The sequence below is a fragment of the Loxodonta africana genome, chromosome 12 (genome assembly GCF_030014295.1).
Source record: "Loxodonta africana isolate mLoxAfr1 chromosome 12, mLoxAfr1.hap2, whole genome shotgun sequence".
In the NCBI taxonomy this organism is placed as follows: Eukaryota; Metazoa; Chordata; class Mammalia; order Proboscidea; family Elephantidae; genus Loxodonta; species Loxodonta africana.
Window position 1 is genome coordinate 40,573,861 of NC_087353.1, and position 25,726 is coordinate 40,599,586.

The 25,726-nt window shown below is 42.0% G+C and overlaps 1 protein-coding gene across 1 annotated transcript in view; it reads left to right on the forward strand.

Moving 5' to 3' along the window:
* Positions 1 to 4,968: 4,968 nt before the first annotated feature.
* The window catches only part of DRC1 (dynein regulatory complex subunit 1), a 66,888-nt gene continuing 46,130 nt past the window's right edge, over positions 4,969 to 25,726 (forward strand). Inside the window, exons 1-3 of the mRNA XM_064294762.1 lie at positions 4,969 to 5,111; positions 21,387 to 21,474; positions 24,629 to 24,741. Coding sequence (XP_064150832.1) covers positions 4,969 to 5,111; positions 21,387 to 21,474; positions 24,629 to 24,741 — 344 coding nt within the window. The remainder of the gene's footprint in view (positions 5,112 to 21,386; positions 21,475 to 24,628; positions 24,742 to 25,726) is intronic.

The window sequence follows — 25,726 nt, forward strand, 5'->3', positions numbered from 1 at the left end:
CCTAGCTATCCACTTCCCTAAAGTTTATAGCCTAGAAAACCCTATGGGACAGTTCTCCTCTGTCACATGGAGTCACTAGGAGTTGTAATCGACTCGAAGGGTACCTAACAACAACATACCATATATTTTACTTTTTTCCTTCACTAGAAGATAAGCTCCTCAAGGGCAGGGAATTTTGTCTGCTTTATTCACTGTTGAACCTATGGTGCCTGAGACAGACATAGGCGCACTCAATAAATATTTGTCAAATTAATCAAAGAACAAAATGGATAGGTAGAAAGAATTGACAGTGTTTCACATCTTAATTTTTTAGAGCAGAGTGTCACAATCTTTGGTATCTAAAATGGAATTAAGTTGGATAAAATAGGTAGTGACTCAAAGTTCTTAGTATTTTTTAAATTTTCTCTTTAAAGGGCTCTTTGGGGAAATAATGTGGTAGAGAAACATGCATTTCAAATTCAGTTTCATTAGTTTCACTTAAGTTTCTCTCCTGATGAATCAAGCAAAATTAAATTTCAATATTTTTCTTAAAAATATTTGTCTTCAATAAGGTAAAGATGAGCCCAAGAGACAGAAGGGCCACATAAACCAGAGACTACATCAGCCTGAGACCAGAAGAACTAGATGGTGCCCAACTACAACCGATGACTTCCCTGACAGGAAACACAAAAGAGAATCCCTGATGGAGCAGGAGAACAGTGGGATGCAGACCTCAAATTCTAGTAAAAAGACCAGGCTTAATGGTCTGACTGTGACTGGAGGGACCCCAGAGGTCATAGCCCCTGGACCCTCTTTAGCCCAAGACTGGAACCATTCCCAAAGCCAACTCTTCAGACAGGGATTGCACTGGAGTATAAGACAGAACATGATATTGGTGAGGAGTGAGCTTCTTGGCTCAAGTAGACACATGAAACTACCTGGGCAGCTCCTTCCTGGAGGGGAGATGAGAAGCCAGAGGGGGACAGGAGCTGGTTGAATGGACACGAATACAGGGTAGAGAGGGGTGTGCTGTCTCATTAGGGGGAGAGCAGCTAGTAGTGCATAAAAAAAAAAAAAAGTGTATATAAGTATTTGTATGAGAGACTGACTAGATTTGTAAACTTTCATTTAAAGCACACACAAAAATTTGTTTTCACATGTCTTTTTATCTTTATGTTCTGTATATATGCATAAAGAGATGTAAGCATTCCAATAGCTGGAATGGACCCTCCCCCCCCCCACCCAAATTTTGGTTTGGATGTCAAGCCTGGATGGTGCCACACACATACCTCAAGTGGGTATAAAAATGTTTATTACATAATTGAGGCTGTCTGGAGAATGGCTTGAGAGAGCCAGGAGAGAAGACTGGCCTGGGGCTTTAATTGTGGTTAGAGCGTGAGGCCAAGATGAGAGTTCCTGCACAGTTTGAATCTCCTGCTGACACCAAAGGAGACAGTACCCAGGCTTGCTTATCAGCTTGCCCAGACATAGGGCAGAAGGAAATAGAGAGGGCTGATGCTTACAAGCTGTCAGCAGTCAGACATCAAAAAATGGAGTTAAAAGAGGTTTGGAATGGTGAAGTTATTACTTTTTTGTTTTTAAATAATATTTTATTGAGTTTTGGGTGAAAGTTTACCCAGCAAGTTAGGTTCCCATTTGACAGTTTTCACACAAATTGGTGACATTAGTTACATTATCACAATGGCATAATTGAGTTCTGTTTGTTCCATTTCCGGTACTCTAGTCCTTGCCCCCTTATCATCCCATCTTTGCTATTGAGTAATTCTTGACCTTTTGGTCTCATACTGATGGTTTTTAAGTAGAGCACCATTCTTAGGGGTGATATCCTTTATTTTGTATGCCACTTCATCTCGGGATAGACTCGATTCTAGGTTTAAAGAGTATCTTGGGGCGATAGTCTCAGGGAGTCCTCTGTTCTCTACCATCCCAGTTTGTTTTGCTTTTTTTTTAAATAAGAACTTGAGTTCTGCTGCATATTTTTCTCCCATTCTATCCGAGATCAGCTATTATGACTCTAATCAGAGTGGTCAGTGGTGGTAGCTGGGCACCATCTAGTTCTTCTGGTCTCAGGGTAGATGAGGTGTACACTTTTTCTTCCCTGAGCTTTTGGTTACCTTCTTACTGTTCTGCTCCTGGCGAGTAGAGACCGGTAGTAAACTTCAGGATAGATGAGGTGTACACTTGTTTCTTCTGTGAGCTTTTGGTTACTGTCTTACTGTTTTGCTTCTGGTGAGTAGAGACCTGTAGTTGTGGGACCTGTTAATTTTTGAGTGGATGATTTGGGGTGATTTTGTGTTTTCCTTTTTTATTCTTTCCAACTTTGCTTAAGGATTCCCTGGGTGGTGCAAACAGTTAACACACTTGGCAGCTAAATAAAAGGTTGAAGGTTCAAAAGGTGCTTGAGAAGAAAGACCTGGCAATCTATAGAAAATTCAGCCATTGAAAACCCTGCGGAGCACAGTTCTACTCTGATACACCTGGGGTCACCGTGGGCTGGAATCAGCTCAATGGCAAGTGGTATCTGACTTTGCTTAAATGCTGAATAATGAATGTGTTATTTTTTACCTCAACAATAAACTTATTTATTTTTTAAACTAAATATAGTATCTATTTAACAACAAAAAAGACAGTGCACAAAATCTCTACGGTCACTGATACATGAACCTTCATAATAAGAAAGAATACAGTACACTGGAAGCATCTGGGGATGACTTTAGGACCAAGTATCTCTTGGATGGTTCTTCATGAGTGTTTGTGGTGCCGTCTCTCTTCTGTAACAGCTGATTCCTCCTGACTGTCTGATGGTATTCCACCCCCAGCTGCAGGCATGCATACATGGATATACTTGTTTCTCATAGATGGTGGAAACATGAGTCAGCACTTGGAAGAGTTTGTGGTCAGAACTACACCTTGCCCCTCTGATGTGTGGCCCATAGGAAAGTTTAATGCTCAAGGTTACAACCCAATGAGATAAATTTGGCTAAGGGCCCTGAAGCATCCTCCACATCCCTAATTAGGATTCAGGCAGCTCTTGGACTGTTTGGGCTTCTCCAAGGCTTTGGCCCTCCTAAATTTCTCCACCACTTAGAGACTTGGAAATGTCTTTTTAAAAAAAATACTGCATTTGCCTCTGGGTAGGTCTTACTCACAAAGGGCTTTTGTTTTTCTGGTCTTCTGAGGTTTCACTTCACCTGTGAGTTAAGAAGGCAGACGAAACCATTTAACAGTTGAGAAATGGCTCTCAAGAAGTTGTGGCTTGCCCATATTTGCGGGGAAGGGGTAGGACTAGTACCCACATTTTCTCACCCATTCCCTAGGCTAATGGAACCAAGACTCTGTCAAATGTCCAGTTTGCTTTTTAAAGAAGTTTTTAAACTCTCAAAAAGAACTAGTTGAGAATGAGACCAAAAGAAAAAGCCAAGGAAATAGTGCCTTTTCAAGGGAGTGTGTCTCTGTGAAGGTGAGCCTTGGTGGTCCAGCGGTTAAGCACTTGGCTGCTAAATGAAAGGGCAGCAGTTTGAACCCACCAGCTGCTCCGCAGGAGAGAGATGTAGCAATCTGCCTTGTAAAGATTACAGCCTCGGAAACTCTACAGGGCGGTTCTACTCTGAGTCAGAATTGACTCAATGGCTACAACTTTTTGGTGCTTCTTTGAGAGTTTAATTGTGCTCTGTATTCTTAACTTTTTTCCCTCTTTCTCATTCCCCCATACTATTTTTCTCTGTTCCCCCCTTCCCTCTTGAAGTATGTGGTTGCAGATGGGGATGGCGGGATTACCCCGGGTTTAGCTTACTGAAAATGACAACAATCCCTTGCTGGATAGAAATGTCTCCGTTCCTTCCTTCCTCCCTCCATGCCCTCCTCCCTTGTTTCCTTCTTTGCTTTATTCTAGACCAGGTAGGGTCCTGAATGCACAAAATCCACAAAAATTAATGCATAATGAGTGAAAGGATGCAATACATTTTAGTTGGAACATTCCAAAGAGACAGTAGGCTCTGCATGCCAGGTGAGGAAAAGGACAATGCCCGTATCCTTAGCGCTAGCACAGGGCTTGGCATATAGGAGGTGCTCAATTATATTTGATGAATATAATTCTTAGAAATATTCATTTGATGAATAAATGAGTGATGAATTTGTTACTGCAAATCGCGGATTCGAGCCACCTGCCGCAAAGCCCCTACTGAGACGGGAGGAGGTAAGCTGTAAGAAGAGGGCTTTATTTGAATACCGGTATCCAAGAGACAGAGAGGTTAAGTTCCTCCCAAATTCTGTCTAAAGGGCTAACTAGAACGTTTTATAGGGAGAAGGTCAGGGTTTAGGGATTTCCCGGAATGTTAACTCTTCTTTGAGATGGACATAATGATAAAGTGACCTATTGTTGAAGTCTTGAAAGTCTCTTGACGCCATCCTGGTTTCAGTCACAAGATGGATCTGAGTTTTGTTCAGCTACATTGGTCCTGTGTGTTTGGGCCCTGGGAGAGGAACCTAGTTTAATCAACAACAAAAAACTGATTACCTTATTTTTCTTTAAAGGAACAATCAGGAGACCGATTCTAGAGCAAATAATTACATTTCAAAGACTGGAGATTAATTACAGTCTATACAGCTATACTAAACTAGAAAATATATTCTCTACTTCAAATTAATCATCAGGGTCAGTAAGTGATGAGCCAGAACGTGTACCAGCTCTTCAGTCTTCCAGTCTCGTGGTGACCTGCTAGTTCACAGCCTCTGTTGACACGACTGGGCCTTCGTGGGGGTGCAAGACAGTACTCATAGGCTCATTTTAGGAGAGAAGGCTACACACAGCCCAAAGCTGGGATGCAGAATTCTGAGCTAGCGGTGGGCGGAGCCTGAAGAACTGCGCGCGGAACCACGCCAGCTGCGGGTCTGGCAACCGCTTTTCCCAGGCAACGGCTTGTTGCTAGCAACCTGGTGGAGCTGCCTGCAGGCCGGGAGGCTGCAGCCATGAATCCGCCAGGGCCCCTAGAGAAAGAGGACGAACACTTATCAACCCCGATTCTCGGGCCCTCGGTGCACTCTGATAACCCTCAGGAGCGGATCCAGGCCCGGCGCCTCCGCATTGCTGCGCGCCTGGAAGCCCGGAGGCGGTGAGCCAGGTCGGGAGGGTCTGCAGCAGAGACCGCGGTGCCGGTGGGCGGAGGGCTGCCGCTTCCAGGGCGGGGGAGCCCGCGGCGAGGGATCGGCGCGCCCTCAGTGTGAACGAGGCTCGCTCTTTTTCTTTTAATTCCAGTAAAATATATATGACAAAAATTGCCACTTATAATCATTTTTAGTTGTACAGTTCAGTGCCACTAGTTATATTAACAATGTTGGGCAACCATCACCACTATTTATTTCCAAAAAAAAAAAAATTTCTTTTTAGTCACTCTGAAACTCTACACGCATTGAGCAGTAACTCCTCCTTTTCCCCTCCCCTCAGCCCCGCTAGCCTCTGATCTTTCTGGCTCTCTGAATTTGCTTATTCTAGATACTTTATGTAAGTGAAATCGTACAATATTTGTCCTTTTGTGTCTGGCTTATTTCACGTAACATAATGTTTTCAAAGTTCATCTGTGTAGTTGCAGGTATCAGAACGTCATTTTTCTTTATGGCTGAAGAGTCCGTCGCAGTCATCTGCTGATTGACATTTGGATTGCGGGGTTGTTTCTTGATAATAGAAAACGTTTCTTCCAGAAGATTCAAGCAAGATATCGGTTATTAAAAACATCCAAGACACTGTTATAAAGACAAAAATAATAATCCATTTAGCACTTTTATTGAGAGCTGCTGTGCCAGGCAGTGTGGACAGCACACTGAGGATTCTGGTCATTTGTGACCTGCCCTGAAGGAGCCCGCGGCGAATTAGGGGTCTTTTTCCCTTTCCTTCTCCCCTCCGCACCTTTCCTTTCTTCCACAAGCGTTTATTTAGTATCGAGTACATTCTAGTCACCATGTTAGCCACTACATTGGGATTCAGAAAGTGAAGTCACAGTCCCCACGCTCACCGTCCGCTTGGAGGCAAAATAGACCAGCAAAGGTCACAAGCACCAATTCATAAGTGCTGTAATGGAGGTATGGAGCCCTGGTGGCACTATGGTTAAGCGCTCAGCTGCTGTTAACCTAAAGGTTGGTGATTAGAACCCATCCAGCGTCTCTGTGGGAGAAAGACCTGGCAATCTGCTTCCATAAAGATTATAGCCATGATTGGCAACCAGTGTCACAAAACAATATATATATATTAATTGTTTATGAGAAGCTAGTTTGCTCTGTAAACCTTCATCTAAAGTACAATTAAAAAAAAAAGATTCTAGCCATGAAAAAACCTTTGCGCAGTATTGTCACTGTCACTGGGGAAGGGGAAGGGGGCGCAGACTGCACCAGTGACACTGTTAGAGGGGGTGACACCAAAATGACTCTTTAAAAGTTTTGTGCAGTGTTTCAGCAGAAATTTATTATTTTTCCTAAAAATATCACTGTAGATACTTATAACAACAAAATTTTTTTTTGTAAGCCCAGGTTACCTATATCCGTATAGCTACAAGGCTAAAACTCTACAGTAATTTACTTTTGGAACCTTCCAACGTGCTCCGGTCAGAGCAGTCGTTATTAGCCAATTACAGTGATGCCTCGAATCGTGTGGTTTCATCTACACGTGCTACAAGCATGCACTGTTGTTTTTGTTGCTGCCGGTGTTTTTATAGTCACTGATATTGTCACTTTTTTGATGTTTTACCTACAATATTGTGGTAATTAGCACTAGGGGGGTGACACCATGAGTCTCCACACTGGGTAACACAATTCTAGTGACGCCGTGGCCTAAAGGGCAGTTCTACTCTGTCACACAGGATCACTATGAGTTGGAATTGACTCAACAGGCACCCAGCAACAAAGACATATAGAGGTACGGAGTCCTTGGGTGGTGCGAACGGCTAATGCACTTGGCTGCTGACCCAAAGGTTGGCAGTTTGAGTCCATCCAGGGTTGCCTTGGAAGAAAGGCCTGGCAATCGGCCATTGAAAACGCTATGGAACAAAGTTCTACTCTGACACACATGCGGTCACCATGAGTCAGAACTGACTTGACGGCAACTGAAAAAAATAAAGGTATAGAAATGGTGATACAGGAGCACAAATTACCCGTTGCCATCAACTTGATTCTTACTCATGGCAGTCCCAAGTGGATTAAAAGCCAAAGACCAAACCCTTTGCCATCGAGTCTATTCCAACTCATAGCAAATTTATAGGACAGAGTAGAACTGTCCCATAGGGTTTCCAAGTCTGTAATCTTTATGGAAGCAGACTGCCACAACTTTCTCCAATGTAGCAGCTGGTGGATTTGAACCGGTGACCTTTTGGTTAGCAGCCAAGCAGTTTAACCACTGCACCACCAGAGCTCCTGCATGTGGATTAAAACCAAAAACCAAACCTATTGCCCTTGAGTCGATTCCAACTCTTAGTGACTGCATAGGATAGAGTAGAACTGCCCCGTGTGGTTTCCAAGGCTATAATCTTTACAGGAGCAGACTGCTACGCTTTCTCCCGAGGAGTGTTTGGTGGGTTCTAACTGCCGACCTTTCTGTTAGCAGCCAAGCTACACCACTAGGGCTTCTGCATGTGGAGTAGTAAAAGAAAACAAAAAAACCCTAAGCCCGTTGCCATCGAGTTGATTCTGACTCATGGCGACCCTATAGGACAGGGGAGAATTGCCCCATAAAAATCCCCATAGGGTTTAAAAAAAAAAGAGGCACATAAATTCAGCCAGTGGTGGATGTGGTCATGGAAAGCTATGAGACATCATCATTCAACAAATGTTTACTACGGGCCCTGGTGGCAAAGTGGCTAAAGCTCTTGGCTGCTAACTGAAAGGTTGGCATTTGGAACCCACGAGTTGCCTCGTGAAATAAAGATGTGCAGTCTGCTTCCATAAAGGTTTACAGCCTTGGAAACCTAATGGGGCAGTTCTACTCTGTCCTACAGGGTTGCTGTGAGTTGAAACTGACTGGGTGGCAGTAGGTTTGGTTTTTGCTTCATTGTGTGCTAACACCACTTATCTGTCAGTTTGTCATACTGTGGAGGCTTTTGTGTTGTGATACTGGAAGCTATGCCACTGGTATTTCAAATACCTGCAGGGTTAACCATGGTGGACAGGTTTCAGCAGAGCTTCCAGACTAAGACATACTAGAAAGAAAGGCCTGGCAACCTACTTCCAAAAACTAGCCAACAAAAACTTTATGGATCACAAAATAAACATTGTCTGACTCCCTTGCCTTGGATATGTCATCAGGAAGTATCAATCGCTGGAGGAGGACCTCATGTTTGGTGAAGTAGAGGGCCAGCGAGGGTGAGGGAGACTCTTGGTGAGATAGATTGGCACTATTGCCACAACAATGGACTTGAACGTGTCAGCAGTGGTGAGGATGATGCAGGACTGGGCAGTGTTTTGTTCTTTTGTAGATACAGCGGTAAACAAAGACTCTTGAAGCTTAATAGTGTGTTGGGGCACGGAAGATAGAGAAAACTTACAGCATGTTGGATAGAGAAAAAAGTGGGGTTAAGGACATCAGAATGCAGAAATTATCAAACAATATCAATATCACCCATAAGTAAAATTTTACTGAAGATCATTCAAAAGTGGTTGCAGCAATACATCAACAGAGAACTTTGAGAAATTCAAGCCAGATTCAGAAGAGGACGTGGAACAAGGGATATCATTGCTGATGTCAGATGGATCTTGGCTGAAAGCAGAGAATACCAGAAAGATGTTTATCTGTGTTTTATTGACTATGCAAAAACATTTGACTGTGTGGATCGTAACAAATTATGGATAATATTTGAGAAGAATGGGACTTCCAGAACACTTAATTGTGCTCATGAGGAACCTGTACATAGACCAAGAGGCAGTCATTCAAACAGAAAATGGGTTTAAAATGAGGAAAGGTGCGCATCAGGGTTGTATCCTTTGACCATACTTATTCAGTCTGTATGCTGAGCAAATAATTTGAGAAGTCGGACTGTATGAAGAAGAATGTGGCATCAGGATTGGAGGAAGACTAATTAACAACCTGCGATATGCTGATGACACAGCCTTGCTGAAAGAGAAGAGGACTTGAAGTACTTACTGATGAAGATCAAAGACTACAGCCTTCAGTATAGATCACTTAGTATGGTGTCCTTATAAGAAGAGGAAAATTTGGACACAAAAAGACACACGTAGAGGAAAGATAGCCGTGAGAAGACAGAGGCAGAAATTGGAGTGATGAAACTACAAGTCAGGGAATACCAAGGATTGCTAGAAGCCGCCAGAATGTGGGAGAGAGGCATGGAACACATTCTCCAGAACCTCAGAGGGAACTTGGCCCTGCTGACACCTTGATTGGACTTCTAGTCTTCATAACTGTGGGAGAATACATTTCTGTTGTTTTAAGCCACTCACTTTGTGGTACTTTGTTAAGGCAGCCATAGGAAACTAATACAGCCATGTTATGTTTTAGAGCCCTTCTAGACTTCTGAGGAATCCTGAGAGCTGTATCAAGGACTGCAGGTCAGAGAGAACTTCCAGTTGGGAGACTTATGGTAAACTCTCAAATTTTAGTCCAAAAGATGTGGTTCCTGCAAATGTCCACTTGAGATGGCTCCAGAACAATGACACATCTCATATTTCATTAAAATGTTGTATTTTAAGAAGGAACTATATGATTTTGAGGAAAAAAAAAATTCCTGATGAGTCAATTCTGACTCATAGCGACCCTGTAGGACAGAGTAGAACTGTCCCATAGGGTTTCCAAGGCTGTAATCTTTACAGAAATGGACTTCCAGATCTTTCTCTCAAAGCCGCTGGTGATAGAGATTGGATATTGTGGAAACCAGTTTTGTTTCTCAGTAACATCACCACCTTTCCTTTGTAACACATAAATATTTTTACAAACTGCTTTCCTATATATTTTCTCACTTGGTCTTCGGCAATCCTGAGGAGTAGGTAAACCAAATAGCATCCCTTCCCTCCACCTTATTTAAAATAAAGTACAGAGAACAAGGAAGGAGATAGAAGGAAATGTATAATATGGAAGGAAATATTTAAGAACATGAATCAAACAGTTTAAATTGTGATCCATACTCATTTTAAAATTCAAGATTATTGTACTGAGTTTTCTAACAGGTGTCGTGGAGTTGACTGAATAAAGGCTTCTCAGGCTTGCTCTTATATTCAACACAAAGGCTGTTGGGAATGTTCATTACAGAAAGAAATGAAGGGTTTAGTTGTTTTTTTCTCCAGCTAGCTGGTAGTTTAGTGGTAAAACTCCCAGCTTTCATGCGGGAGACCTAGGTTTGATTCCTGGCCAATTCACTTCTTCTGCAGCCACCACCCACCTGTCAGTGGAGGCTTGCATGTTGCTATGATGCTGAACAGTGGAGATTCCAAACTAAGGTGGACTAAGAAGAGAGGCCTGACAATTTGCTTCCAAAAAGCAGCCAATGAAAACCCTGTGGATCACAGTGGTCTGGTCTGCAGCTGATCACGGGAATGCTGCAGAGGTGGTCAGTTTTTCATTCCATTGTGCTTGAGGTCACCATGAGTTGGGGGCTGACTTGATGGCAGCTAACAAAAGCAGGCATATCAAAGGTCCGAGGACTTGAAACTATGGAACCATGAAGGTGTGAGGACTTGAAACTATGGAAAAACATTTGTTCCAGAGACTGTCCTATGTTTCACTGGAGATGTAGCAGAGGTCTCTGTGAGATGCAGAAGGCATCCAAGGCCTGGATCTTGCTTTATGTGCAGCAGTCTTGGGCATCACAGGAAATAACAATCACAGGAAAGGACCAGATGATGGAATTTACCATTGCTAGACTGATGGCTTTTCCCTTGCTGTGTCACTCTTTTTCTGGAAGCAGAAGCAGAGGTGTCCAGGAGGTTATTGGAGATCAACAGATATGAAAGATAACAGAATTAGCAGAATTTCACAGGGAAAACCTTTGACCAGGATGCATGGCTGACACCTGTGAAAGGAAAGGGAAGAAGAAGGAATAACTGGGCAGAGAGAGCCCTAGATAGCAATACAGTTCTGACAAAATCTTGGCAAATCCAGCAGGCAGCTCTGGAGCAAATATTGTCTGTTAGAGCGGTCCCATATTGGGCATAAATGTCTGCCTAATGCTCCTGCCATGCTTAGTCATTGGCTGAGGGCTGCTCAGGAAGTTTAGCCTTGGTTTGAGAGGAGATTCTAGTATACCTCTCCCTCCATGACCACCACAGATCACCTCTCATTCTGTGTTTATCTACTTCTACATCCGTGTTTGGCAGTGTAGCAGGGCCCTTTCTCAAGGGGACCCTGCCTCTTGTTCATTCAAGGGGTTGTGGGTCTGTAAACTTGCCCAAGTCTGGGAATTGATTGAAGGGTCATGACTCCCTGTTCTGGTGATATGGGTTAGACTGTCATTCACTTGACCTAAAATTCTTTTGCTTGTACAGGTCAAGTAAAATTTTAGTAGATTTCGCATCTATTTCATTCCTAGAGACACCATGACTAAGTAGCCAACGCTGTAAGTTCATATGAGTCAGACTATTCTGATTACTACCTTGACTCCGCTGTCTGTAATGGTAATGACACTTGTTTTTGTCAGCTGAGCATGCCACTTGGCCCCTACCACCACAGGATCCAATCAATTCAGTTAGGGCAGTTTCCGCCGTCAAGTCTGATTTACATAAAATAGCAATCACGGCAGTCTTCAAGGACACTGGGGCTTCCTTCAAAAATTTGTTCTTCATGATTGTGGTAAAAGGTGTGTCCCCTGGGGACTCCATGGTTGGGTCTGTGAGTCTAATCTGATGAACCTACTCTAACATGCCAATTTCCCTGAGCCTTTGGGTGCTGCCTTCTACAGTATACCAAGGCAAGTCTAGTACTTCAACTTGATTTACTGTAGGCCACTCAGTAATCCATGCTTCAGTGGCCCAGCCAAATAAACTATTAGATCCTTTTGTAACCTCTCAAACTGAAACACTGAATGACAAATCTGTGCTTAGTGGGCCCATATCAGTAAACGCAGACTGATCCAACTTTTTGTTCCTTGCAATATCACCCCACACCGTTAATAGCCATTCCCACACATATTCCCTAGGTTTCTGTTTGTAAGTATTGGAAAAGTCAAGCAGTTCTTTTGGAGTGTAGTGTACCACCTTCTGGGTCACACTTTGTACTTCACCTTTTGGGGCTTCCTGGGACTTAAGTCTAGTAATAATAGGTCTAGAAGCCAAAATGGGTGTTGGGGATGTGTTTTGAGATCATTCAGCAATGTCTTGTAAGATACCTGCCTCAGGCAGTGTCCCAGGTGATGACTCAGATGCAGCCCCAGGTGATACCTCAGACAAAGGCTCTTCAGACACATCTGGGTTAATCTCATCAAATGGGGGTGGAAGGGCTAATGGTTTTGTTGGCAGGAACAATTCAACGGAATTTAGGGGCTCAGTGTCCCTGGCTTCCTGATTATCTCCCCATATGTCTTCATCCCAAGTTTCAGGACCACACATTTCTTCCCAATCAATGCCCTTACTTTTACTTCAGACACCATTCGAGATTGGGAATTCAATTTTGGTGTTATAATTCAGGTACTCTTGCGATAAGACTGTGGATTTGGTTTTTGGCAGTATCAGCTCTGCTACTACAAGAAATAAGACTACTTCAGTGCACAAGTGGCAACTTTGAGGTTGTGTATGTGGTGCTTGAGTTTTGACTCTGAAGCCCTGAGCTCATCTTTCTTTCATCACTTTGTCTAGTGAAAGTAGGAACAAACAGCTTCCTTGTACTACTCATTCTGACAAAATTGTAGAAAAGTATCAAACGTGCAATCACTCAGAATCTTGCCTTTCACCAATACTTGACCTATTGTTGGTGATACTTTTCATATTTCTATTGCCACCTCACACCATGAATTAGTAGTGCTATCTTTACTACTGGAAGTAGAGTCATCAACATCTTTAAGACTAACCAGACTTGAAAACCAATTTAGAAAACTCATTTTTACAAATTTTGTTTCTTTAGAACCACCCCACTCTTGGTATGAAATGTCTTAGGCTGGGTTCTCTAGAGAAGCAAAAACCAGTGAAATGTGTATGTGTGTGTGTATATATATACATATATATGTATGAAATGGCTCACATGGTTGTAGAGGCTGGAGAGTCCCAAGTCCATGGATCAGGCTCAGCCTGGAGGCTTCTCCTGACTCACATAGCTGCAGGGGCTGATGAACCCAAGATTGGCAGGTCAGATGGCAGGCTGCTGGCTCACGGGCTGTGAAGGCTGCCGAATCCAAGATAAGCAGGTAAGACAGCAGGGTGCTGGCTCAAGTTCCAAGAAATGGAGGTCAGATGATAATGAGCCGAATACAGGATCCAGAGCAGAGCAAAAGCCAGCAACCTTTTCCAGAAAGTCCATATATATTGGATATAGACCACACCTCCAAGCAAACTCTCTTTCAACTGATTGGCTGCTCATAGCAGATTTCATCTCAGAGGTGATTACATTATATCAGATCTCATCACGGAAGTGATTACATCATTACGTAACTCCCAAACTACATCATAACTGCCAAACCACGGAGAATCATGGCCCAGCCAAGGTGACACACAACCTTAACCATCCCACTCTTCTTGTCTGGTCCAGGGACACAGGAGTCCAAAGTGCCTAGGTGGCAGCCGTAATTCGTAATTCTCTGGCATCCTTGGTATGCCCCCTGGCAAGAGTGCACCCCTTTGAGGATCAGAACTTTTTTTTTTTTTAAATATTTTATTATGTTTTTGGTGAAAGTTTACAAACAAAATTAGATTCCCATTTAACAAGTTCTATACAACTGTTCAGTGACATTAGTTACATTTTCACAATGTGTCACCATTCTCATTATTCCTGTTCTGGTTGTCCCATTTCCATTAACCTAGTTTCCTCATCCCCCATTACCTTCTAATCTTTGCTTGAGAGTAAATATTGACCATTTGGTCTCATATAGATGGTTTTTTTAAAGGAGCACAGTATTCATAGTTGTTATTGTTTATTTCACGAGCCAATCTGTTATTTAGCTGAAATGTGATCTCTGGGAGTAATTTCAGTTCAAAGTTTAAAGGGTACCTCAGGGCAATAGTCTCTGGGGTTCCTCTTGTATCAACCAGTCTAGTATGTCTGGGCTCAGGACCAGGACATCTGACATTACAGAGGCCAGAATTGTGGAAACAGGAAACATAAAATCCCCCATGGGTCACTGGGAATGATGGTAGGTAGGGTCACTCCTGCTGCTATGCCTTGGCTGCCAGACCCACCCATTTTTTCTAATGGGGGCACAGTGTTACGTAGATATCTCTGATTTAGTGCGATTATTGCATTCTGTAGAGTATTGCCTACCACCTGGTGCTTCAGCTTTGCCATTAGCAGGCCATTCCACACTGCCAGGCCAACTGGTTGGTGCAGTAGTGATATGACCAGTAGCTCCCACAGTCATGGGCCTACTTCTGCACTGCTTTCACTGTGAAATGGGCCTCTTGGTATATTGTGTGGGATTCTATGCCTAAGGATCAGGCAACCCTAAAGTCCCCGGGTAATGGTGGTGTTTCAGACTCTGCAGGTCACTTTTTCCTTCCACACACCATGATCAGGTGCATCACTTGAAGCTTTGAGCATTGGGATGGTTTTACATTACTGTCTTTCAAAACCATCCCTGAGTGTGACTGTGATACAGCTGCTATTCATTTTCAGCTCTGATCTCACATACCAAGCCAACTGATCCCTAAAGTGAACTCAGGCTTTTTCTTCTTCCTTTAGCTGGTCATATGAGACCACTCCTCAGCCACAGGTTTGGACCAAGGGAAAGGAGATGGTGATGTGAGGGTCTGGGTGGCTTGCTCATGAAGCTGATTCATGCCCTCTAATCCTGTTCAGGCTTGATCTCAGATTTACCATTTCCATCTTAAGGATGTCACAAAGTCAGGCAGGCCCAGAGGCAATACATCATTAAGACGGTAATGGTAAATCTGAGATCAAGCCTGAATAGGACTTTGTGACTTTGTAGAGGTGAAAGACCCAGGTCATGAAAAGCATTTTTGAATCCAACATGGGAACTTGATGTCCCTTGTTCAATTGTTCACTCTCTACTGGGGCTCAGTAGCCTAACAGGAAGTGTTTTTTTTTTTTTAATAGGTGTTTACTTCTCAGCTACAGATGGTCTTAGAATTCCAGGACCTGCACTATGATTTTCCCACAAGAGTTTGCCACAAACTCCATATGACATCTTTTCCATCACCGACACCTCCAAATCATAGGGTTTGCTGGGTCATGTAGCCCAAGAGACCTGGCTGCTTGCACCATGGCGGCCCATGCCTCCTGCAGAGTCCTTTCCTGTTTCAGGCTCCATTCAAAACAGGCAGCTTTTCATGTCAGGTGGTCTCTGAGCCAAGATGGGATTCCTAAGTGTGGACGTTTTGTCTCTAGCGCCTGAAGAGGACTTCCAGACATTGTTTCCTTCTTTGTAGTGGAAGATGCAAGATGCAGTGATCTGTTTTTTACTTTGGTGGTTTGTGCAAGCATGCCCCTGACTACTGGACCCTTAAAAACTTTGATGATGTGGCAGGTCCCTGAATCTTCATTGAGTGTATCTCCCATTCTCTGGAGCACATACGTCTTACTGAGACCTGCAGTGTGCTAGACATCTCTGGCTCATCTTGCCTGATTACCATAATGTCATCGATGTAATGCACGGGCTGACAGACTTTTTCTGTAGAGTCAGATAGTAAATTTTTTAGGCTTTTCGGGTCATATGGTCTCTTCTGCAGTTACTCAACTCTGTTGTTGTAGGGCAAAAGCAGTCATAGGCAATACGTAAATTAATCGACATAGCTGTGTTCCATTAAAACTTTACTTATGGACACTGAAATTTGAATTTCATATAATATTCACATGCCACAAAATATTCTTTTTTTTTTTTTTAACCATTTAAGATATAAAAACCATTTTTAGCTTGTGAGCTGTACAAAAACAGGTGGTGGGCTGGATTTGGCCCACAGGCCATAGTTAGTCTATCCCTGATGTAATGGATTAATATGATGTTCTGTGGGATATCCATATCGTCCTGATCTAATCAGACTATGTTATGAGGGAGATCAGGTGAATTACAATAGCCCTGTGAGTGTGAGGTCTGTGAGTATATATTATTGTCTGTTCCATGTTAATATGAATTTCCTGATCCTTTTTCCTGATTGTAGTAGAAAGTAATGCATGTGTCTCAGCTGATGATCATATTCCGTGTACTTAAGACCATATTAATCTGCTCCAGCAAGGGTGCCATCCTTGCATGGCAGCTGCAGTCAGGGCTACGACTTGAGTGAGTTTGCAGTTATCTATCACCAGCCATTTTCTAGGATCCATCCAGGTTCTGCAGGAGCCAGACCCCATGACTTAAACAAAGATTTGATAGGGACCACCACTCCTGCACCCTTGAGATCCTGAAGAATGCCACTAATCCCTATTAGCATCCCTGGTCTTCCATACTGTTTTTTACGCACTTGGGGGCAGTTTCAGAGGTGTCCGCCTGGCTTTCTACACTGTGATAGTTCTTGCCCCATAGGGCAAGGACCTAATGTGAGAGTTTCTCAAATCCTAAGTGTGTTAATCCCAATAAATACTTTTCAGGGACCAGAGAAATGACCACAGTGAACCCACTGTAAGTAGGACTTTGGGCAGGTCTCCATTTATTACCTGGCCCCTGTGTGCTCTCACCCTAATGGATGGAGGCATGATGATTCTTTGGGTCTCTGGGTATCAATTTCATCTCAGACCCCATTCCAACAGGCTTAAAAATGTCTGGGTATCCCTCTTTTCCCATTGTTCAATTCCCTGATAAATTATTTTAAGTTTCTTTAGAGAATGACTGGGGACATCATTACAATACATATTTGTCATAGTATTATAGGTCCTCCCTGCTGGAGACACTGCTACCTCTTTAGTCAAGAGGTTTTGGGTCTGAAAACTAGCTCAGGTCGAGGACTTGGGGAAGGGATCTAACTTTTTGTTGGATCAACACCCTCAGCTTCTTATTTACCCATTACTGCTTTCTTCTGACAATCTATATGAGCTGTACCCTTGTTGGCTGCCCTTCTGTTTTGCCCATAGTGATGCCATATTCTATTAACCATCTTTAAAACTCTTTGTGGGTCACGCCCCTTGGCTGCCTCTCTGACCATGCCAGATGTACTGGGGATTCAATAATGAGTAAGACAGATATAGTCTCTGCTCTCAGGAAACTTTCATTCTAACTAGGAATACAGGAATAAAAACCAAGTAAACAAATCACATAATTACAATCTGTGATAAGGGCCCTAAAAGAAACAAGCAAGGAACAAAGATGGAAAATAATAGATGTGTAGCCAAAAGTAGGTTGCCAGAGAGGGTGGTCTCTTTAGAGAGGCATTAATGTTTCTTTAGAGAGGCATTAATGTTTCTTTAGAGAGACATTAAAGATGAAACTGAAGGATAAGACTGAGCCATCCAAGTACAGAATTGGACTGGATGTTAGACAATTTTAAGGAATTTGTTGGTTAAGGTAATGGTAGGATGGCTATGATACTATTGTAGGAAGAAAAAAACAATATTAATGCAACAAAAAGGCTATTATTAAGATGCCCAGAGAAAAAAGAGATGACATTGCATCCATGAAACAAGAATAGGATATTATAAAGGGGAGTGTTCAGAGAACAAGATAGAGCTCTTGGAAATTAAAAGTATAATGGAAATGAAAACAATTGAAGGGTCAGAAAATAAAGGTGATAAAATCACTTAAAAGGTAAAGCAAAAAGAAAAATAATTTTGAAAATTAGAGGATTAGTACAAGAGTTCTAATATTTTCTTTATAAATCCAGAAGAAAAGGGCAGAGAAACAGAGGAGGACATTATCACTGAAATAACTCAAGAACATTTCTCAGAACTGAGGAACATGAGTTTCCTGACTGAAGGCGACTCCAATGGATGAAAACAGACCCACTCCAAAGCACACCATTGAGAAATTTCAGAACACTGAGAACAAAGAGAAAGTCCTACACACTTCCAGAGAGAAAAAAACGGATCACATACAAATAACAGATCACATTTAAAAAAATGGATCAATACAGAATGACTTCAGACTTCTCAAATAGCAACAGTGGAAACTACCAGACAATAGAATGATGCCCTCAAGATTCTGAAGGAAAATTATTTCCAACCTAGAACCCGAAATTCAGCCAACTTACCAATTAAGTTCTAATTTTTAGAGTCCTGAGAAAGAACTCTGATTGGCCAGGAGGTGAGGCATTAAAAGAGATGGCATTTATCATTCAGATCACATGTGGCAGTGGTGAGGAAAGAGTTTCCCAAAAGGACTCAGCTCCCAGAAGAAGGGAGATGTGTGACTTCAAACCTGAGGAGGGAGAAGGTCTGGGACCGTTCTTTTAGGGAATATGCTAAGTCAGTGCTAAACAATAGAACTATAATATGAGCAATATATGTAGTTTTAAATATTCTAGTATCCACATTAAAAAAGAAGCAGATGAAATTAATTTTAATAATTTATTTTATTTAACTCAATATATAAAAATATTATCATTTTAACATGAAATCAGTATAAACCATGCCAATGATATATTTACGTTTTTTTATTCTAAGTCTTGAGAATCCAACTGGTGTGTATTTTACACTTAGCAGATTACAATTTGAACTAACTACTCTTCAAGTGCTCATTAACCACATGTGACTAGAGGCTACCATATTGGACCATGTAGTGCTAGGCAGTCAAAAATGATGAATAAAAGGCAGCAAAATGATTCAGGTTGAAACTAGATAATAAGAATTTGAAGCAGATCTGGAGTGCACAGTTCTTTTTCTTTCTGAAGCACTGATCTTTGCCCCAGGAAGGGATTATTTAGATAAAGTTGGTAATTAATTGGTGGTCAAAGTAGGACATGGAGGAATGAGTGCATTTTGGGTGGTGATGAGAAAACACCATTAGCCTGGAAAGGTCTAAAGAACTGAGTAAAATGAATGGCTGGTTTTCTTAGTAAGGACAAAGGGCAGGTTCAATAAGCATAGAGAAGTGATAAAATGACAAGAAAAAAGAATTTTGATTAGATTGGAAGTGGGGGGTGGTAACTCAAAGATGGTGTAACACTTTGTAAGGCTGTGCTGGACTTTGAACAAAGGGAGTGGAGATCGAAGCCAATGTTAGAAAAAGCCAAGGAATGAGATAAAGGGACCTTCTTGTTTCACTGTAGATGTTGAAGTCATAAGATAATGGCTGGGGCCCAGAGAAACTAATTTTTTTAAGGCAATAGTGGGAGTCCCTCATGGCCATTGTGTGCCAGAGTAGAGTGGGATCTCCATGATGTAACCGTAGTGGGGATTGAAGGGGTCATGCATGTCCCCATGTCTCCTCCAAAGAAGTCTGTAGTCTGGAACTTTATCTACCCCTGCCTTTGGTCTTATTTTCTGGTTTTTTTTTCCTTCAAAAATACAGCTATTTGTAAAATTCATGCAATACAAAAATATATCAAGTAGAAAATAGAAGTCCTCAGCAATTCCTTCTCTTTCCTTAAATAACTACTGTTATCTGTTTCTCGTATATCCTTCTAGATTTTTTTCTATGCATATATACCAAAAAAACCAAACCAAACCCAGTGCCGTTGAGTCAATTCCGACTCATAGCCACCCTATAGAACAGAGTAGAACTGCCCCATAGAGTTTCCAAGGAGCGCCTGGCGGATTCGAACTGCCGACCCTTTGGTTAGCAGCTGTAGCACTTAACCACCATGCCACCAGGGTTTCCATGCATATATATAAAAAAAAAAGCCTGTATTTAAAAGACAAATTGTTTTATACTCTACATACTGTTCTACAACTGGCTCCTTTTAAATGTTGACAACTTCCCATGCCTAAAGATATTTATATTCTTCTTATAGGCTACACAATATGCAGTTATTGTCCCATAGCTTATTTAAACAGTCAGCTATTGATATGTCTGTAAAATGTTACCATGTTCTTGCTAGTATAGTCAGTGCTGTAGTAATCATTCTTGTGTACTTGTGTAATCTTTCAGTAGAAAATTCCTGAAGGTAGGATTGTTGGGTCAAAGGGGAGGCACATTTAAGGCTTTGATAAATCTTACCAAATTGCCTTTCAGACAGGTTGTTATACTTCAGATTTCCACCTGTGGAGTAAGAGTAGCTGGGCACCCACATCCTTGGCCCATACCTGGTATTATCAACTTCTTAGATTTTTTCTAGTCTGATAGAATAATGATACCTCATTGGATTTTCAATTTCATATTTCTGATTATAAGTGAAGTTGAATGCATTTTCAAATATCTATTTGCCGTTTGTATTTCTTTGTAAACTCCCTGTTCACATCCTTTGCCAATTTTTCTGTTTGGCATTTTGGCTTTTTTTTTGTATTGGTTATTTTTATGGATAGCAATGTATTTTTTTTTTTATTGTGCTTTAGATGAAGATTTTCAGATCAAACTAGTTTCCCATTAAACAGTTAGTACACATATTGTTTTGTGACGTTGGTTAACAACCTACAACATGTCAACACTCTCTTTTCTCAATCTTGGATTCCGTTACCAGCTTTCCTGTCCCCTCCTGCCTTCTTGTCCTTGCCCCTAGGCTGACGTGCCCCTTTAGTCTCGTTTTGTTTTATGGGCCTGTCCAATCTTTGGCTGAAGGATGAATTTCAGGAGTGACTTCATTACTGAGCTGAAAGTGTGTCTCCAGTTTCTGTCAGGCCAGGAAGTCTGGTCTTTCTTTTTGAGTTAGAATTTTGTTCTACATTTTTCTCCAGCTCTGTTTGGGACACCCTACTGTGATCCCTATCACAACAGTCAGTGGTAGTAGCTGGGCACTATCTAGTTGTACTGAACTCAGTCTGGTGGAGGCCATAGTAGATGTGGTCCATTAGTCCTTTGGACTAATCTTTCCCTTACGTTTAGTTTTTTTCAGCCTTCCTTGCTCCCAAAGGGGTGAAACCAGTGGAGTATCCTAGATGGCTGTTCACAGGCTTTTAAGACCCCAAACATGGAGAGCAATATTTTATCAAGTATCTTTTACCAATTTGTCCCTTGACTTTCAACCTTATGATGTTTTTTAGTGTTTAGAAATTTTAAACTGTCAGAAAGTAAAATCTTTCAATCTTTTTTTCTGGTCTTGGTTTCCTATGCTTTTGTATTTATTTCTAGTGTTTTTATGATTGTAATTTTTTTAATACTTAAATTTTATCCACATGGAATGTATTTTTGTATATTGTGTGAAGTACTATGGTACCTTGGAGTACAGAATTTAAGTACTAGAAATAACTTCAGTTTCTCTGCCTTTTTCTATCTCAGGGAAGCTCTTGGAGAATGTTTAGATGGGAAAAAGGAGAGTGAGGAAGACCAAAGCAAGAGCTACAAACAGAAAGAAGAAAGCAGACTGGTATGAACTGGGTAGCAGATGGGTTAATGCTGTCAGACCAGAGAGCCAAGTGTGACACCATGGCTTCAATGAGACCATACATCACGTTTTCCTGTCCCTAGGCAGAACTGAATTCAACTCTTTCCCATTTTGATGGCTCTTTAGGAGTGAAATTTCTTATGACATAGTCTTATATTTATGCTGTCTCTTCTCTGCTCATACAGTTTTTTTTTTCTCATATGCTTTTAATGTTATTCTTTATTCATAGGATAAAATCCAAACTTTTTAGGCTTTTTGTAGTCTATTCCCATCTTAACTTCCCAGTTGTATCTCCTGTTGTTACCTAGTTTGAGTCTTCCATTTTGGCTGGGCTAATCCACTCACTCATCTCCACGAGAGCCTTGTTCATCCCTGCTCTGTGCTTTTGATGGTAGTTGTTCTCCTCATCTGGAATGCCAAAGCCCCCTTCCCCGCTTCCCTCTTCTCCTCTTCTTTTCTGTTTTGTCCCTTTCTTTCATCAGGTTACCTTCCTATCTTTAAGACCATTTCAATCCTGACTTCTCCTTGGATCTTCCTCTGCCCACCCTGAATTCCTTTTATCCGTGTATCTAATACTTCTTGACCGTGCCATTTGTTTCATTCTAGATCGTTTTCTGCCTTGTATGACTTTTCAGATATGTGTACATGCAGTCTACCCAGTGAAATTTTAAGCTCTGTGAGAGTAAAGACCTCATCCTGTGTCTTCTCTGCATTTTTTTTTTGAGCTGTGGGGTAGCACATGGCTCGTACTCAATAAACATTGAAAAGAAAATCATTGATTGCTGTCCTGTGGCAATGACAGGGCTCCTGGGATATTTAATGAAGCACTGGGAACAACAGGTGCAGGAGGAATAAACAGCAGTTCAAAATAGCAAGCCAGAACTGGAAAAATGCTGCATCAAATTAACTACTAAACGAAATACATAGACAGTGTTATGAGATTTAAGTGTAGGAACTGAGATATGGCAAAGAGCTCACCAGGTTGGCCTGGTCAGGGAAGGTTATACGGAGGAAGTGCTACTGGAGCTGAGTCCTAGAAAAATAGGTGGAATTTATAAAGGCGGCGGAGAGGGAGATAATTTCTAGCAGAAACTGAAGTGTACTTACTGAGAGAAAAGTGCTTGAGTCACTGAAATATTATTAGAGAGCATACTGAGACATAGAAATAACTGAAGAACTTTTCCTGCAGCGTGTCAGGGATAAGGTAGTGTAGTGTAGTGGGCTGATGTGGGTTCTTGTTCTAGCTCTGTCTCTTACTGTGGACTAGGTGATTCATGTCACGTCTTTGAACTCAGGTTTCTTCATCTAATGGGTCAGTAATCTCTGAGTATTTCTATGTAGGAGAAAAGTGATATTAGAGTCTTGAAAATACTGATACACATTTCATCCTGAGTTCCCTTTAACTGAGTGTAAAACCAAAGAGATAATGTTGTTTTTGCTAACTACTCCGCCATCTTGGCCCCGCCTGATAATGTTGTTTTCATTAGCAACTTTTCATGTTTCCCTTAACTTAGGACTTTAGTCATGAAAAGCTTTGGCACTGAGGAAAAATGTGTACAAAAAAAATTCTACCTTGCTACCTTCCTCAATACCATGGTATTGCTGGCCAGTACTGCCCTGAGACCTTGGCAGAGGGGCTCCTGTCCTTGGCCCTGCACTTTCTTAGCTTTTTAGAAAAGGTGGTTCTTTTTGTGTCCCTTGTCTACTCCAGGTTTATGAAGATACTCTTTTATGTTTTGTTCTGGAGGCTTTATTTTCCTATCATTTACATTTAGGTTTATAATATACCTAGAATTTATTTTTTGTGTGTACTGTGTAAGGTGGAGCCTTGTTCTGATAGAAAAAGTTTGCTAAAAATGCTGCTCTTGAAAGTCTTAATCAAAACCCTTTGCTGTCAAGTTAATTCCAACTCATGGCAGCCCTGTAGGACAGAGTAGAACTGCCCCATAGGGTTTCCAAGGAATGGCTGGTGGATCTGAACTGCCGACCTTTTGGTTAGTAGCCGAGCTCTTAACCATTGTGCCACCAGGGCTTAAAAGTCTTTAGTTAGCACAACTGGACTAAAGCAAAAGCTAAGTTTCCTGAACACAACCAAACACTTTGAGGGACAGAGTAGCTGGGGACCATGGCTTCAGGGGGCATCTAGGTCAATTGGCATAACAAAGTTTATTAAGAAAATGTTCTGCATCCCACTTTGATGAGTGGTGTCTGGAGTCTTAAAAGCTTGCGAGTGGCCATCGAAGATGTGTCAATTGGTCCCAATCCACTTGAAGCAAAGGAGAATGAAGAACACCAAAGACACAAGGAAAATTATTAGCCCAAGAGACAAAAGGGCCACGTAAACCAGAGACTCCATCAGCCTGAGACCAGAAGAGCTAAATGGTGCCCAGCGACCACTGTAACTGTCCTGACAGGGAACACAACAGAGAGTCCTTGGTGGAGCAGGAGAAAAGCATGGAGGAAACTCAAATTCATATAAAAAGACCAGACTTAATGGCCTGACTGAGACTGGAGGAACCCCGGACACCGCAGCCCCTGGATGCTCTGTCAACCCAGAACTAAAACCATTCCCAAAGCCTACTCTTCAGACAAAGATTAGATTGGACTATAAACATAAAATAATACTTGAGAAGAGTGTGCTTCTTAGTTCAAGCAGATACACGAGACCAAGTGGGGTGGCTCCTGTCTAGAGACAGGATGAGAAGGCAGGAAGTGACAGGAACTGGTTGAATGGACACAGGAAACCTGGGGTGGGAAGGAGGGGTATGCTGTCACATTATAGGGATTGCAACTAATGTCACATAACAATATGTGCATAAATTTTTGTATGAGAAATTAACTTGAGCTGTAAACTTTCACCTAAAGCACAATAAAAAAAGAAAGAAAGAAGGAGGGCTATTAAAGCAAAGTTCTTTGCACTGTAAAGCTCAGATATCAAAAGTTTATTCACGTATTCAATAAAATGTTTTGAGTACCTACTGTGAGCCATGCCTGGGGGGAAAGAGAGGAAGCCTTAAGGTAGCTGTTAATTCCTGCTCAGTTGGATAGAAAAGCTACATGCAACAGTGCAAAATGTTTCTAACTCTATAAATTCTGTTAAAAAGTATTCTGACTTTACAAATTCTTATTTGTTCAGAAATTGGCTAAACTGCTGCTCTGTGGCACCGAGTTGGTGACAAATATCCAGGTGGCTACAGATATCAGAGAGATCCAACGCAGAGTGGAAGAAGAGGAGATAAAGCGTCAGAGGTAAGGAGCCCACTGCTCTGCAGCCCGGCGTTCGTGAAGTTTTGGGCCCCTACATTCTCCAGAACCATTGGAAGTGGCTCTGCCAAACTTAATTTCGTAGAATTGTCTTCCTGCCCCTCATGAGACCTCCCTCTCTCCCTTCCTCCCTCCCTCCCTCCTTTCTGCAAGTATTACATTCCTGATATGTGCAAGCTCTATGGATATAAGGAGGAATGAAACATGGCCTCTGCTCTTACACATTACAGTCCAGCTGAGGAGATAGACATGGGAACACCTACCGTGATATGTTTTAAAATGACGGTTTGTGTAAAGAGCTGTGGAAATACATATGAGGAATCCTTTAATTCTTTCTGGAGAGATTAGAGAAAACTTCCCAGGCAAGGGATGTTTGAGTTGGGCCATAAAGGATGAATAGGAGTTTGAGGAGTGGGCATTTTAGGCAAAGGGCACAGCTTGAACAGAGGCATGAGATCACATGATGTGTTTGGGAAGGGCATGATAATGAAGGGTGTATGGGGGTGGGTGGTGGTGGGAGGAAAGAGATAAAGCTGAGTAGGTAGACTGGGCTGTCCTGGGTTTAAAGTGATCAGAATGACCAAACCCACAAACATCTTGGTATCATGTACAAATGTAGTAGCATATTAAAATATTAAAAGAAGTCATACCTAGAAAGATATAGGGTCAGAGGGATAATAGGAACCCAAGTCAAGCCCTCGGTTCCAGTCCTTGACAAGCAGACTGCGTGACACACCCGTCTGCCCAGGTCTCAGGTTGCCCAACAGGGAGGTGTAAACTCCTTGTTGTTGTTGGGTTCCATCGAGTCAATTCTGACTCATAGCAACCCTATGTGACAGATCAGAACCACCCCATAGGGTTTCCTAGGCTGTAATCTTCACAGAAGCAGATCGCCAGGTCTTTCTGCCAAGGGGCTGCTGGGTGGGTTTGAACCACCAACCTTTTGATTAACAGTGCTTAACTACTGCAC